Source organism: Rhinolophus sinicus, linkage group LG02 (genome assembly GCF_036562045.2).
Source record: "Rhinolophus sinicus isolate RSC01 linkage group LG02, ASM3656204v1, whole genome shotgun sequence".
NCBI classification, from domain to species: Eukaryota; Metazoa; Chordata; class Mammalia; order Chiroptera; family Rhinolophidae; genus Rhinolophus; species Rhinolophus sinicus.
Window position 1 is genome coordinate 197,424,577 of NC_133752.1, and position 14,734 is coordinate 197,439,310.

A 14,734-nucleotide genomic window follows, 5' to 3' on the forward strand; every position below is an offset into this window, starting at 1 on the left:
CATACCTAATGTAAATGTGTTTTCCCTCGTTTGCGAAGCATTTCAGATACTCATACCCTTTCTGGTATAGAAATACATCAGATTTATACATATAATACATAAGATTTATACATGTAATTCCAGATCAAAATATGATTTTGAGAAACTTCCTACTTGATTTGTGCCAGATAGATGGCCCGGTGTGTGATTCGTTTTTCCTCGGAGAAGGAAAGAAGCTGTTGAATAGAAACATTTAGTTGATAATTTAAATATTGATGTAAAAAGTAGCATAGATTTGAACTTCAGATTTGTGTCTTTGTAAGCTAAAATGATGAACCAAACAGAAAAGCCAACCTTTGTAAGAAAGACAGTACGATGGGTGGTGAGGCTCCTGGCCCTGGAGTCAGAGCTGGCGTCCTGTGTTTGAATCCTGTCGTGGCAGCTGGGGATGTGTGGCACTGGGCAAGTAAACGAACCTCACTGAGCCTCATTGACCCTCTGTAGTGTGAGGCTAATGATAATACCTGCCTCCTGGCGTTTTGTGTAGCTCAAATGAGAACATGCGTGTAAAACGCTTGGCTTAATAGTAGGTAGTGAATAAATGTTAGCGAACTGCACTTTGCTATTGTTATTGTTGGAGATGGATTATAAAACTTAAACCAACATCATTTCTGAAATGTTGAATTATTTTAGTGCTCAAAGCAATGGATATAAAAGGTGCTTGTTCCTGTAGTCATGTCACATCAGAGAAATCAGTATTATAAAAAAATAGGTAATTGATGATTAATTTCATTCACAAAAATATGTTTTCCCTAGTTAGACATTATAAGCAAAGTAAGAAAGTTAAAAATAAAAGTATTCTCTTAAAATGGTCTCTGTAAATGTTTTTAGCATTGTATAGTTTCAGTATTGCATATTCATGTAAAATCTGTTACGTTTGCAGGGTTACGCTGTTAGACATTATGATAGCTAAGGTCATGGCTGAGGAGCCCCTGGCCAGGGACGAAGTCCCGCTGTTTCTGAGCCACGCCCAGTTGTTTGCAAGCACTTTCGTGGACCAGTGCAAAACTGTGTTGAAACTGACCTCCGAGCAGCATGCGGACGATGAGGTAAGAGGGCGGGTTCATATCTAGGGTGGGAGGAGCGGTCAGACTTCCGACTCATCTAGGTCCTCTGTCAGAATTCTTTCTTAAAAGCTTTAAAAAATACTGCGTATGTCACGTATCTGCCACAGCCTGAATGCCTGCGTGCTCTTGCCCCTCACCTGTAAGTTGGAGACCTAATGCCAAAAGCCGTGGTGTTAGGACCTTTGGGGGTGATGAGATCGTGAGGGAGCCCTCATGATGGGAGCGATGCCCTTACAAAAGGGACCCACAGAGCTCCCGGCCCCTTTCCCACGTGAGGACACAGCAGGAAGCCTACAGTCTGCAACCTGGAAGAGGCCCTCACCCGAATCAACCTTGCTGGCCCCTGACCTTGGACTTCCACCCTCCAGAACTGCGAGAAATACATTCCTGTTGTTTATAAGCCACCCAGTTTCTGCTGTTTTTTGTTACAGCAGTCTGAATGGACTAAGACCAGTATCCTTATTTCAGAACTTTTAAGAAAATATAAAGGAAAATAATGTCCTGTTTCACTACCATTCAGAGTATATCTAGTGAAGATACATTCTGGGCAGATAACATCAATACATGCATGCATACATACGCAGGTACACACACGAATATATTAAAAATGAAATCATCCTATGCCATCTTTTTGTCAGTTCCTGTTTTTGTCTCCTGAACAGAAGCTCCATGAGGGCAGAAGTTTTGACTGTGAAGTTCATTGTACTATGTACACAGTGGCACTTAGCATATATTGTCTGAATGAATACACATGTAATACTTTCTGAACAGCTTTGTAAAATGCCACTGTAGCGTTCTAAGTAAACAATGTATCGTCACTTATTTGTCTAACTGCCTGTAATTGGATCTTTCAGTGGCTCTTGTTTCTGTTTGTTAAAAATAGTGCTACAGCAATACTTGCATGTCGTGGCGGTGGTCCGTGGCGGTGGTCCGTTTCCATACTGACTAACCGAGCACCCAGTCTCAGAAGTGGCGTTGCTCGCTGTAAGGGCACGTCCGTCCAGTTTTAACGCGTCGGGTGCGCATTTCTCAGTTTCCTTCCTTCCAGAGAGTTTTTCTTCTGCCCGTTGTAGGAGGTTCCTGTTCATCCACCCTCCTGTTCAGCTCCTTGGAGTGTTTTCATTCTCCTCCAGCCTGCCCTCCATTGCTCAGGTTTTCTCTTACGTTAATTCTGTTTTCCTCCTTTCACTTCAGACAGCCTCTTTGTTTTTATCTATTCCTTCTTCCTTCCCTTGTGTCTTACAGTTGGAAGTGTCCTTTCTTTGGAATACTACTGAGCAGTAAAAAGGAATGTATTTCTGAGATAGAAACAGGTGAATCTCACACATACTGACTGAAAGAAGCCAGACAGACTAGAGAACATACTGTATGATTCCATCTCAGTGAAATTCTGTAGCAGCAAAACCTATCGATGATGACAGAGCACATCCAGTGTCACCTGGGGCTGGAAGTGGGGGGTGGAATTGATTATGGAGGGACATGAGGGAGCGTCGTTGGTAACAGAACTGTCAGGCATGTGACAGCACTCAGCACCATACACCTCCGAGCATGTATTTTATTGCGTGTAAATTATACCTCAATAAAGTTGATTTAAACATGTTCAAAAGCACCATAAAGGGACGTTCCTGTGCTGATACTGTGGGAACAGTGACTAGAGAGGGGATCGCTTTGGCACATAGGTGGGACTTGGTGCGGGGATTGTCCTGTGAGGCGACTGTCCACCAATGGGAAGGTAGGGGATGGGGACACTGCCCCGTGGCATTTCCTGGAGAGTTGTGTGAGCGCCTGTGAACTTGGTGACCCTGTTACAGATGTGGGCTGCGGTTCTACCGAGAAGGTATTATAATTTCCTTCTCTGTGAATATACTTTTCTTCAAGATTACTGTGCAATTGACCTTCTGTGCTGTGTCGTGCAGACCCCGTTAGGGCTCGCCGATGAGCCCCCGTTTTCACTCCCGTTGTTTGTGGTAGCAGAAGGCAGGTGTTTCTTCCCTCAGGGCTGCCTTTCCCTTCTGGGGATCCCATGTGCCTTTGTTTCCAGCAGGAGGAGCCGTGAGCTGTGCTTCCAGCAGAAAGGGAAGGAAAACTCAGTACTGGTGAGATCACAGCTTTAAACTCTTTCAAGGCACTTACATTTATAGTATAGACGATTTCAGTAGTGTAATAAGTTTCCTGATGTAACTTTATACTGAGGAAATTTTGCATTTTTCCTCCAAATAGTTTTATCCTCTAAGGTGGGAGAAATTATTATATATTAAACGATAGAAAACTGTAGACAGTTTTGTTTTGAAAAGCCCAAATCGTTCACTTTTTGAAAATTCGTTGATCTATACACGTAAGACTTGTGCATATTAATAGATATACGTTATCCTTTAAGTCAGAAGTTTTTTAAAGAAAAGCCACAGTAGTTTTAAAGACGAATCTTTACCTCAATTTTTAAATATACTATATCTCCAGGGGTGTGCTGGAGCGACCTCTACCAGCTTCCAAGGGTCAGTTGTTAAATACTCAGAAATTTGTGAGAATTTGTTAAGCTCTTGGTAGCCTAGAGTCAGCCATGGTTGAGTATTTATACCAAGGAAATCGGCGAATGTACAAATCAGGGCTTTACGCTCTGCTTCCCCCTTCTCTCTCCCCCCAGTCAATCTACCAGCAAACCAAGGTGTTTACCCATTTGTGACAATTTGGGAAGAGATATCCAATAAAGTTCTCATAATGTTATGGAAAAATTAGAATGAAAATAGTCATTTTTCTAGCATCTGTTTTTTAATTGATGTACTTTTTTGGCTTTAAAATCGTGAGATTTATTACTCCATGTGTTTCTTTATAAAAATAGTTTTAGGTTTTCATATTAATGTACATGTTTCTGTCTTTTGGTATCTTACTGTGTGCTTGTTTCCAGTTTTTGACATATTTTTGTCAGTTCTAATATGGTTAGTCTTTAAGATTCGACTTAGCTTTGTCTTGAGTCTCCATCTTGTTACTTGTAGTGAGCTTTGCCTTTCTAATGAAAGTAAACAAAACTGTTTTTAGTTTTGTATGTTTTTGTATCCCTATATTTTGAGAATTATCTTCAGATTGTGGGTTTTTTCATTCTGTTTCATTCTTTACATCCCCAACTTAAGTTGCAGTGTCTGTTACATGGTAGGTGTTTAATAAATATCTGTGGAGTAAGTTAAAGAGCAGTCTTTCATTCCACATACTGATAAGGGATGACATTTTTATATTAAGCAAATAATACTGGTTTTGTTGTTAAAGAAATAATTCAAGCTGAAGTCAATGAAACAGAAAGTTATGAAGTCCCCTTTTATGTCTAGCCCCATCTGTTTTCTACAGATATATCAGCATATACTTTTTTCTTTTTCTTCCAAAGGTTTTTTTGTATATACATACCTATACATTTTTGTTTACTTTTTTAACAATACTATATATTCTGTTCTTCAGCTCGCTTTTTTCCTTACTCTGATCTGTCTTGTGCAGCTTTCCATTTATCACATGTATGTATATTCATCTCATTCTTTTTAATAGTTGAATAGTATTTCACTGTATAGATCCATCATATTTTTTTCACTTGTGTTCGATAGGTGGACATTGCAGTTGTTTCCACGTTTGCTTTTTGAAAAACTTTTATAAATAATGTTATGGTGAATATCCTTGTAAAAATATCTTTGCAATTTTGGACAAGTATATCTGGGATTATAAATTCCTGGAAGTTGAATTGCTGAGGCAGAGACTACATTTCTACATTTATTTAAAAATTTTAGAACTATTTCTAAATGATATACTTACTAATAGAGAACTAGAATGTGTGGCTCTACAACCTTCACTAATATGATTTAATTACCATTTCTCTTTAACTTTTTTTTTCAGGGGCCAATATGTTAATTTGTTTTTCATATTAGGTTACCTTTTAAAAATACATTTATTACTGAGCATTTTCAGAAAATTTATGTTTGTCATATATTTTAGAAACTTTTTTCTCTTAAGTTTTTGTTTTAATTTGATTTATGGTACTCTTAACATCTTAGAAGTTTCTTGTTTGTTTTTAATCTAGTTCAATTTTGTCCTTACAGCTTCTGAAATTTTTCACTTATTTAGTAAAACATTTTCAACTTTGGTTGTGGAAATACACACCTATATGTTCTAGTTCTTTCAACACATTGTCTGCATTTTTTATTAACCTAGAATTTATTTGTGAGTAAGGAATGAAGTATAGAGCCAAAAGAATTATTTATATCCTCTTACTATCCAAGATTATGTAATCTTTGGTGACTGCTTGGGCTTGAATCTTGATTTCTTCTATTTCGGGATGTGTGCTTTTGGAAATATTACTTGCCCTTTCTGTGCCCCAGTTTCTATAACGGTAAAATGAATTGTATTGTAATATAAGCATCTATTAATAGCCTGCTGACTGGTGAGTAGTTAATGTTCCCCAAATGTTAGCTATTAGTTGTTGCATCAGTGCCACTTAGTGAATAATTTCATCCTTTCCACTTAATACATATCATATATTAAATTCTGATGTATTTCTGCATTTCCCATGTTTTACACAGGGAACAAAAAAGATGAACAAATGGCCAGGAATTCAGAGCCACACATGTATATGCAATAAAAGGATGTGGAAGTGAACTTACAAACAGACACAAACATTGTGCACAGGCGATGATTAATTGCACTCCAGCCAGACACAAGCGATCTGCATTTCTGTGGACAAGAATCATTTGCATTATTATCATTTTTCTACAACTTACAATGTTGTAAAATAGCTGGGAGACACTAAAAGGCGAAGTCAACCCAGATGGAGGATCCTGACAGGAGACTACTCTTTTTGTTACCTCCTTTGCCCACTTCATAATCTTGTTCTTTGATTTGCCTATGTCTTTCTTTTTTAATCCCATAGTGCCTGATTTATTGAATATAGTGTTATAATACTTATAAATAGTAGAAGGGCATGTGACTCGTTATTCTTATGTTTTAAGAGAATAATGTTTCCTGGCTTTTGTTATTAATTTCCAGATGCTCATTAGATATAATTTATTCATAAAAGGATTCTAATGATTAAAATTGGGGATGTGTTAGGTAGAGATAGATTGTTTCTTTTGGGTTTCTTTTAGTTAATACCAGAATTTAGGAGTTGGAAGGAAACTTAGATCATCTCTTCCAGCCCCTTAGTATCTATTGATTACCAATCTCGTTTTGCCTACAATTCCACCTGTTTTTATGCCAGTTTCCCTGGCTTGAAATAGAGCACCAACGTATTTCATCAGTTAGTATTTTATATGTATCTCTAAAAGGTAAGGAATCTTCACACATAAGTAAAATATATGTAGCATATCTTAAAAATAACAATGAAATGTTAGTATCAAGTAAAACAGTATTCACATTATCCCCATTGTGTGATTTTTTTTTTTTTTTTTTAACTTTTTCTAAGTTTATTTCTTTGAATCAGGATACAGATAAGGGCCTTACATTGCGATTGTTTGGTATGTCTGAAATCTCCTTTAGTATAGTATGTAGGTTCCCTTTTCCTTCTCCTCTTTCTCTCCCCCCCCCCCTTTGCTAGTTATTTGTTATTGGGTTGTTTTACCTGTAGAGTTTTCTACAGCTTGGATTTTGATGAGTATATCTCCATGGTGGTACTTAACCTACTCTTCTTTTTCTCAAATTTCCTGTGAATGATAATTAGTTCCAGAGGCTTATTCAGATTCGAGTTAGTTTTTGTTTTCAATCATGTTTCATTGTTGGTGATACATACTTTCATCAAGAGACTCAGAATGTCTGTTGTCGCTTTTTGATGTTCGTGGGTGTTGATTATTACCTAGTTCCGTCCATTGTTTAGAGGTTGTGAAATGATGGTATTTTGATTCTGTCATTCGTTTTTTATTAGCTGCAATATTTTATAAAGAGAATCTTCCCCTAATTAACTGTTAAGTGATACAAGGTACATTTTGATGTCCCCCCCCCTTTGATTACCAATGTTCAAAGTAAGGAGTTGGTTTTGTGGTGTCATCCAAAGATGATGAGTGACTTGTTTGAATTATTATTTTGAAGTCATGGTTCAATTTGTTTTCAATCCGTTGCAGCTATTATACTTCCTAATGTTCTGCTGTGCCCTTGCTGGCCAGTGGGAGCCTCTCCAAGTGGCCTCTGATTTCTTCTGACCTGATCCTGATAGTCTCTGGGAGCGTCCTTGCGTCTGGTATGACGAGCTGTTCAGGAGCATCTCGTGTGTATTGCCCTGGACCTAGAATTAATCAGCCATTTCTTGAAGGAGAAATGGTATCAGGAGATGACATCTGGGCAGCTCTCCATTTAACAAAAGAGGGTGCTGACGCCATGCAGAGTTCATGGATTTGCTCAAGAGGCTTTTAAACATGGCACTCATTTCAGACTTCTTACCTAGATATTTGCCACTAACTTTTTAACTAGCAAGTGAAAGCTATTAAATAAAATTAAAGATACAAGGCATTAAAAGTGTGTGTTCTTTCTTGCTATTTATTTTGAGATTTCAGAATGCTATATTAAAATAGGACCTTTAAATATCCTAATTCGAGAATGATAAATACACATGTAGAATTAACAGAAGGCAGTATTTATTTTTCTTTTAAAGAATGTTATCTTTATAACCTAAATTTATAGCATCTACCACATTTTGTCAAATAATGTATATGTTAAAAATGAGGTTCAAAATCTGTACCGAAATTGCATGTTAAATTTAATTTTGACTAATGCCATGCAGTTGGTAGTTTCTTGATCACGTAGTCTATTTGATAGTAAATTACTTAGTAGTTATGCCAACTAACATTTTCAAGTAATATATTTTCCAGCCTACCAAGATACTGCATATAGGTTTATATTTATCCAGAAATAATGCAAGTTCTTGGAGCCAGAGTCCTTCCAACCACAGCATTTTACAGGATTCCTGTGGACAAGAAATGAATGTATTTCGTTGGGTATTCGTATCGTTAAAGTAGAACTTGTGTTGCTAGGAACACTTTAAAAGGAAAGTATTATATTTGCATAAATATGTGTGTAGCTAGTAATTTTGGAATTTATTCCACTGTTGGAGGTATTTTTGCTTGAGTAAGAACTTTTCTGATTCTTTGCTCCACGAAGACACAGGATGATGACACGTCGTCTTGTCCCTGATGGTGCTATCTGCCGTCAGTGCAAAGGGTCGGTCATTCATGTACAGGCTTAGCTTCTGGTTTCTTCTTGACACTGCTGTTTCTCTCTTTACAGGTGTTAGAAGCACTGACTCTTTGGTACTTACTGTAATATTTCATTCACTTACGGTATTTAGAGCAGTCAGATCATTTAGCTGGATGTAAAAACTTACATGTTTCCTTTTCCTTTTAGGAGGCACTGGTTATAATTAGGCTTCTGGATGTCCTGTGTGAAATGACTGCTAACAGTGACCTGCTCGGCTACTTACAGGTTTACCCTGCCTTGCTCGAGAGAGGGGTTGGTGAGTGAAATATCACACGTTACTATTTTTAACTGAGAAATCTTTGACTTGTGATACTGTCATAGAAGTCCAAACACAGATCCGTAATTTTCAGGGTATTGGTATATTTTTGAGATTTTTTGGAATATTTTTTCTTGAGAGGAATTATGGTGTTTTGGTAACAGCTCAGGCTTTTGTCATTACCTGCTGTTTAACTCAGGATGGCCTCATCAGTATGCGAGGGCACACCTGTTACACAGGTGTGCATGGTGGATGTTTCATCAGAGGTGGTTGTGATGACCATGATGGGGTATTTGTGATGATGGTGGGGGGTTGTTGATGGGGGAGGTTTCCATCATGATAATGGCAGTTTTTCTAGTACTATAGTTTTACCAAATTTGTGAGTAAATTTTTTCCTAATTACATTTATGGGGCATGACGAATAGTGCCTTACACATAATAATTGTGTATTCTATTCTTATAAGAATATTGTTTTTAAACCAGAAGACAGTGTTTGAAATTTTACCGTCTTTGCTGAAAAACTGTTGGCAAAATAATTCAAGCAGAGCCTGTTCCTGAGTTAGCTACACTTATGGTTGCTCTTCATTCTTTGCTATTTTTTTCTTTAAAAAAGATTATACTTATTCTGGAGACCCATATGCTAAGAAAGATGAATTTGTATCCAGATGGTAGCTAAGTTAGCAGTAAGCTATAGAAGACAGTTGGAACCTTATACGTGTTTTATTTTTGAACGCAGTGCTTTTAGTGATAATTAAAATACCACGAACATGGGAAACCGAATCATTGTGGGAAAAACATGTGTTTGGAGCCAGGGCAGACATGGGTGGCCATCCCAACTCTGTGAAACGACTAACTTCTACGATCCTGATTCCTTCATTATAAAATGGGCAAAGTGATAGGTGTCCTTAATACTGTGTTTCCCCGAAAATAAGACCGCGTCTTATGTTAAGTTTTGCTCCAAAAGACCATTAGAGCTTATGTTCAGGGGATGTCCTCCTGAAAAATCATGTGAGGCCTTATTTTCTGGTTAGGTCTTATTTTTGGGGATACACAGCAGATTTGCTGAGATGGTTCAAGGAGATACTTAACATTTAAATGCAGCTTCGGGGAGCTTGCTTATTTCCAGAGGCCGCTGAAGGGCATATCATAGAGTATAACAATTCTAAGGTGTTTCTTCTGAATGCGGCCAGAATAGATCTGTGGAGAGCACTTGCTGCTTTCTGATTATCTGGCCAATGAGAAAAGATCGATATGTTTCTTGGTTTCTGTCACATGGCGCATTACAGATCGGTGTTGTTTTTAGATTTCCTGACTGTTGTCATCACATCAGCTCTTTCGTAAAGAAGCTGGAATGGGAAACTGTTTTCTAAGAAAGATGGTGGAAAATTGTGAGCCAACTTTTCTTTGTGGTTAAGTAGAAAGTCTGAGTTGGGGTCATCATTCTGGCTTCTGTCCCCAAAACCAGAGTCCTGAAAAATTTTAAAGCAAAAGCAGAAGAGCCTTCTAATCATTATTTAAAGAAAGCTTTCAGGACTCGCTACCTTTAGTTTATTTTGTTAGGTTGGTGCAAAAGTAATTGCGTTTTAAAAGGTTAAATATAATTGCAAAAACCGTAGTAACTTTTGCACCAACCTAATAGTAATTCATTAAAATAAATTAGATTTACTTACGGAAAACTAGTGCAAAATCCTAAAAACTTTTCTATGAAAAATGAAGTTTTATCCTCCCTGGGATAGATCTCTTGCGACTGGTCCACGTGTCTGGCCTGGACAGCACAAGCGTCTTCAGTGCCTGTGGTTACATAAAGGCGGAAGGCAACGTCTCAAATGTGGCCGAGGGGTTCAAGTCTCATCTCATTCGTCTGATTGGAAATATGTGTTACAAGAATAAAGAGAACCAGGACAAGGTAAGGTTGTTTCTTATTATTATCATGCATATGGGACTTCATTTAGAGGGTAGTGTTTAGAATTAGAATATATTGACTCTTTTGGAGTGAAAGCTTTGAGGTGCTTGGACCATAGCTTGAGCTATGTACATGTATATGTGTCTGTTCCCACAGGTAAGCATAAGATGCCATAATTGTTAGTATTTTGGTCATTTGCGTTGTGTTTGTCCTTGGTGTGTTTGGGTCAGTCTCCTTTCTTAGAAATTGTCAGTGTTGGTGCTAAGCTTGTGCACTTAAGCACTCATATCACACAGAGGACAGTCAGTAAAAACAGGTATTTAAAAAGCCTAGACATTGTCAAACACATAAATATCTAGTAATTGGTAGTTATTATTGACATTATCATAAGGAAAAAATAAACCTTAACATATGTCTGTACCCTACATTTTGAATGATGACATCGTAAGCATTTCTTCTAGGTATTTTGAAATGGACATAATATTGAATCTTTGGACACTCAATAGACTGGATTAGAAACCTACTTTGTGCTGAATAGCTTAGAGGTTAATTATATAGATAATAAGAGAGGGTGATAAAAAAGATAGCAGGAGAATTACACCACGTGCTTCATTCACATCGCCTGCTTGCATCTTCTTAGAGTTTTACCTTAGGTGGCATTTATTTTGCTTCATCAAATATTGAATGTACATGTGGCAGATTACGTTTTTCCGAGATGGTCGTACAAATAATCTGTCATTCTACATGTATTCCTACAGTGTGACGTTACCACTCCCCCATCAAGGGTGGGCATTTATTTCTCCATCCTCTTGAATTTGGGTGACTATAGCCCTGTGACTACTTTGAACAATAAAATATGGTTGGAGTGATTCTGTACTGTTTCTGGTAAAGCTCCAGACTGGCCCGGCAGGTTCCATTGCTGGCCTCTTGGCAGCCAGTTGCCACGTGCAGATTCCCGGAGATCACCATGCTGTGAGTTGCCAGGTCCATATGGAAAAGCCCTGGAGGAGGAGATGTGATGAGGAGAGAGAAGGAGACTAGTCGAGGTACCAGACTTATGAGCGAGAAACCAGCTTGGAAGTGGCGCTAACCTCAGTTCCTTAGTTGCCTAGCAGGTGTCGCGTGAGTCGGGAATAATCTGCCCAGCAAGCCCTTCCTGAATTCATCACCCACAACATGGTGAGAAAAAAGTAAAAGTTGGGGGAAAATTAAGTTGTGTAGGTTCTGCTTCTGTTAATGGCCCTGTCAGCTACTATTGGACTTATCTTCCAACAAATAATAATTACACATTGGGCAGAAGACAGCTATGTGAAGACACTCAAATTTGACCCAAACAAGCAGATTCTAGAGTTGAATTAACACTTGGAAGAAGGGAAAAGCACAGTGTGTTATGCAGGGCAATTAAAACTCTGATAGAAAATCTACAAACCTTTTAGTGTAAAGAATTAAAGGACAGGTTGAAGCAACCACAGCCATTTGAAGGCAAAGGAGGTTATCCTGGAAAGGAAAAAGCAAGCCAGAAATTCTCTGTACCAATGACCCAAAACCCCCGATTCACACATGTGTGGGTCAGGGGCCAAGCAGTTAAACTAAGGGTAAACTCATTATATTGAGATTTGAGCAGTCGCTCTGAAGAGTTTACAGTTTAAGTCCAGCTAAGATAATTGCCTGCTAACACAAAAATAACATTCTTTAGAGAAATATAATAGAATGCAGAGTTTCCACAACAGAGCACTCACAGTGCCCAGGATGAAATCTGGACTTACTTGCCACACAGGAAAATTCTTAAGTGGGGAAAGAAAGATAACTAACCGAGACTGACTGTGTGATGACACAGATGTTAGATTTAGCAGACAAAGATTTTAAAGCAATTGTAACTGTGCTCAAGGATGTAAAGGAAAATATGCTTTTAATGAACGAAAAGAGAGTATGTTAAAGAAACAGGAAACTCCAAAAAAAAAAAGAACCAAATGGAAATACTAGAGCTGAAAAATACAATATCCAAAATAAAATTTAAAAAATTTTACTGGTTGAGCTTAACAACTCAATAGAGACGACATAGTAAAGACTTGGTGTGCTTGGAGATAGATCAATAGTAATCATCCAGCCTAAAAGACGGAGGAGAGAAAAGACAAAATAAAGTGGTCATCTTAACATGTTAAATTTGGGAGCAGTGTGTTATGCAGCATTTGACAAGTAGAATGATTCTTATGGGACATGGCACAGAACCAGTGCCAGGTAACCTGCTCTTTTATTATACGTGTGCACCATTTCGACTCCTCCTTATCTTCAAGCAGGTTTGAGTGGAAGACTCCTAATCTCCCCTTGGAAAATTACTGGACTGATCTTTGTAAGAGAAAGTTTCTAGAGAATAAAACACTTTACCTCTTTAATGACCAAAACTGCCTTTCTCGAGGAGCACAAAGGAGGTGTTTTTTCTTGTGTTTAACTATTCTTTTGTTGCTACTTTGGATTGGCCTCTTAGAGGAATAAAATGTAGTAACCCTTAAAAGGCTTATGAAATAGCTCACTGAAGTCAGGCTCAGATTGCACCGTAAGTAAATATGGAGTGTGTCCAAGTGCTGCTGTGGAGAGGTCGCCGGGGCGCCCAGGAAGACCACGCTGGGTGCCTTCACGTGTGCAGTTGCTAAGAGCACTGCTGATTTCTGAGCAAACACTCTCGAAGGTATGAAGGAGCTCGTTCTTTGAGTATAAGAATGCCTCTGTTTCTCCCACTTTCTTACCTGTGCCAACAAAAGGCCTTAACCTGAAAGCATTACCTCTGCAATTTTTTTCCTCCTTCCAAAGAATCTGACACAGCCTCACAATCTTGTTGTGAATGTGCTGGAAGCTTCTTTATTCTGGCAGCCACGTCCTGATTCCAGCCGGGTGTTACAGACGTTAACTTTGCTCACGGTTTCCTGGAGGGATGGTACTCACTAGCCCCTCAGGTGACTTCACTTCCAATTTTGGAGAAATGGGTGATTAGGAGCGTATGTAACAGGTCTGTCACCAGGCCATTAACTACCATTGAATTGTCTAGACGGGTCGTCCCACTTCTACCCAAATTGGGGCCTAAAGGGAAATTTAGTTCTGTCTCTGCCCTGAGACTGAAGATGCGTGTTAGGGGATTTTGTATCATGTAGCCTAACTTTGTTCCTCCTTCACCCAGAAGAAAACCGGACTGATGATTTGTTTAGTGTCTGCGATGTCCCAGCATTGTGTTTAGTGAATTATGGGTAGTACCAGTGTCATCTTTGCATTGGGTCCTGCAAAGCAGGTTCTGCCAAAGACAATTTAGGGAGAGGCCATCCAGTGAGTGAGTTGCAGAGCCCTGAGTAGCTCCTGGCCTCTGCTTCCTCCCCAGGCCATGGTGCCTCATTTGGGAGCATTCCAGGGGTTTGGAGGAGACGTTTGAAATAGACTTTGAAATAGACTTCCCGAAGGACTTCAAACAAGATGGGGGAGGCTGGTGAATCTGGTTCTCCTAGGCTAGCCAGGCCCCTGCAGCCCCTTCTCGGTGCGCGTCTGGCTGGGACGCACATCTCTGTCTCCATTCATCCGTTCACCAAATGTGAATGTTCCCAGCCTTGGGGGTCCTTCAATGCTTCCATCTCGGGGTATCTAGGCATCATCCTTGCCACTTTGAACCAGAATCCCCAATCATGAATGCACACATTTTCCCAGAATGTTTGTGTCCTACCTGATTACTCTGAGGTTTGATCAGAAGCCATTTAAGCCCAACTGGGTCTCTGTGCTTGTCTGTGTGCCGCTGTTCATTGCACTGAGCGTGGTACCCACCTGCAGGCTGGCACCCGGTGGACTTGTTACAGACAGAGTTGGTTCATTGGAGCCTTATGACACCTCTGGGGAAAAGACTGAAAAGGTGTAATTGTCACTGGTTTTTAAATGAAACACCAAGGCCGAGAGAGACAGTGATTTAATGTCAGGTAGCATCGATCGAAGGGAAGCCACTGTGTGCTGCAGGCTCTGGAGAAGACAGTCACCTTAACAGGTGATACCACGCACAAGCGCATGTAACTGGAACAGAAGGCCGTGTGGGGAGGCCTGTCACACAGGCGCCGTGTGCTCCTCTGGCTGGCTGTGCCCGGACAGGAGGGGACTGCCAGGAGCACCACGGTGATGGGAAGGCAGAGCCTTTTCCTTACCCCTCCCCGTGTCTGGGGCTGTACTTCAGAGCAGCGAGGAGCCTGGCTTAGCTGGCAGATCTGCTCAGAAATGGCTGTTACAGCCTTC

General features: G+C 39.5%; 1 protein-coding gene and 1 long non-coding RNA gene across 3 annotated transcripts in view; both read left to right on the top strand.

The window, feature by feature from the left end:
• The window catches only part of ATXN10 (ataxin 10), a 147,862-nt gene that overhangs the window by 52,334 nt on the left and 80,794 nt on the right, over positions 1-14,734 (top strand). Inside the window, exons 7-9 of one of the 2 annotated variants that reach the window (XM_019739234.2) lie at positions 923-1,088; positions 8,466-8,574; positions 10,311-10,480. In XM_019739234.2, the coding sequence (XP_019594793.2) occupies positions 923-1,088; positions 8,466-8,574; positions 10,311-10,480 (445 nt within the window). The remainder of the gene's footprint in view (positions 1-922; positions 1,089-8,465; positions 8,575-10,310; positions 10,481-14,734) is intronic. The other variant, XM_074326561.1, reaches the window with a different exon arrangement.
• LOC141570201 (uncharacterized) lies at positions 1,095-2,715 on the top strand. The gene is made up of 2 exons (XR_012494187.1): positions 1,095-2,258; positions 2,352-2,715. It is a non-coding gene; the product is annotated as an uncharacterized LOC141570201 (long non-coding RNA).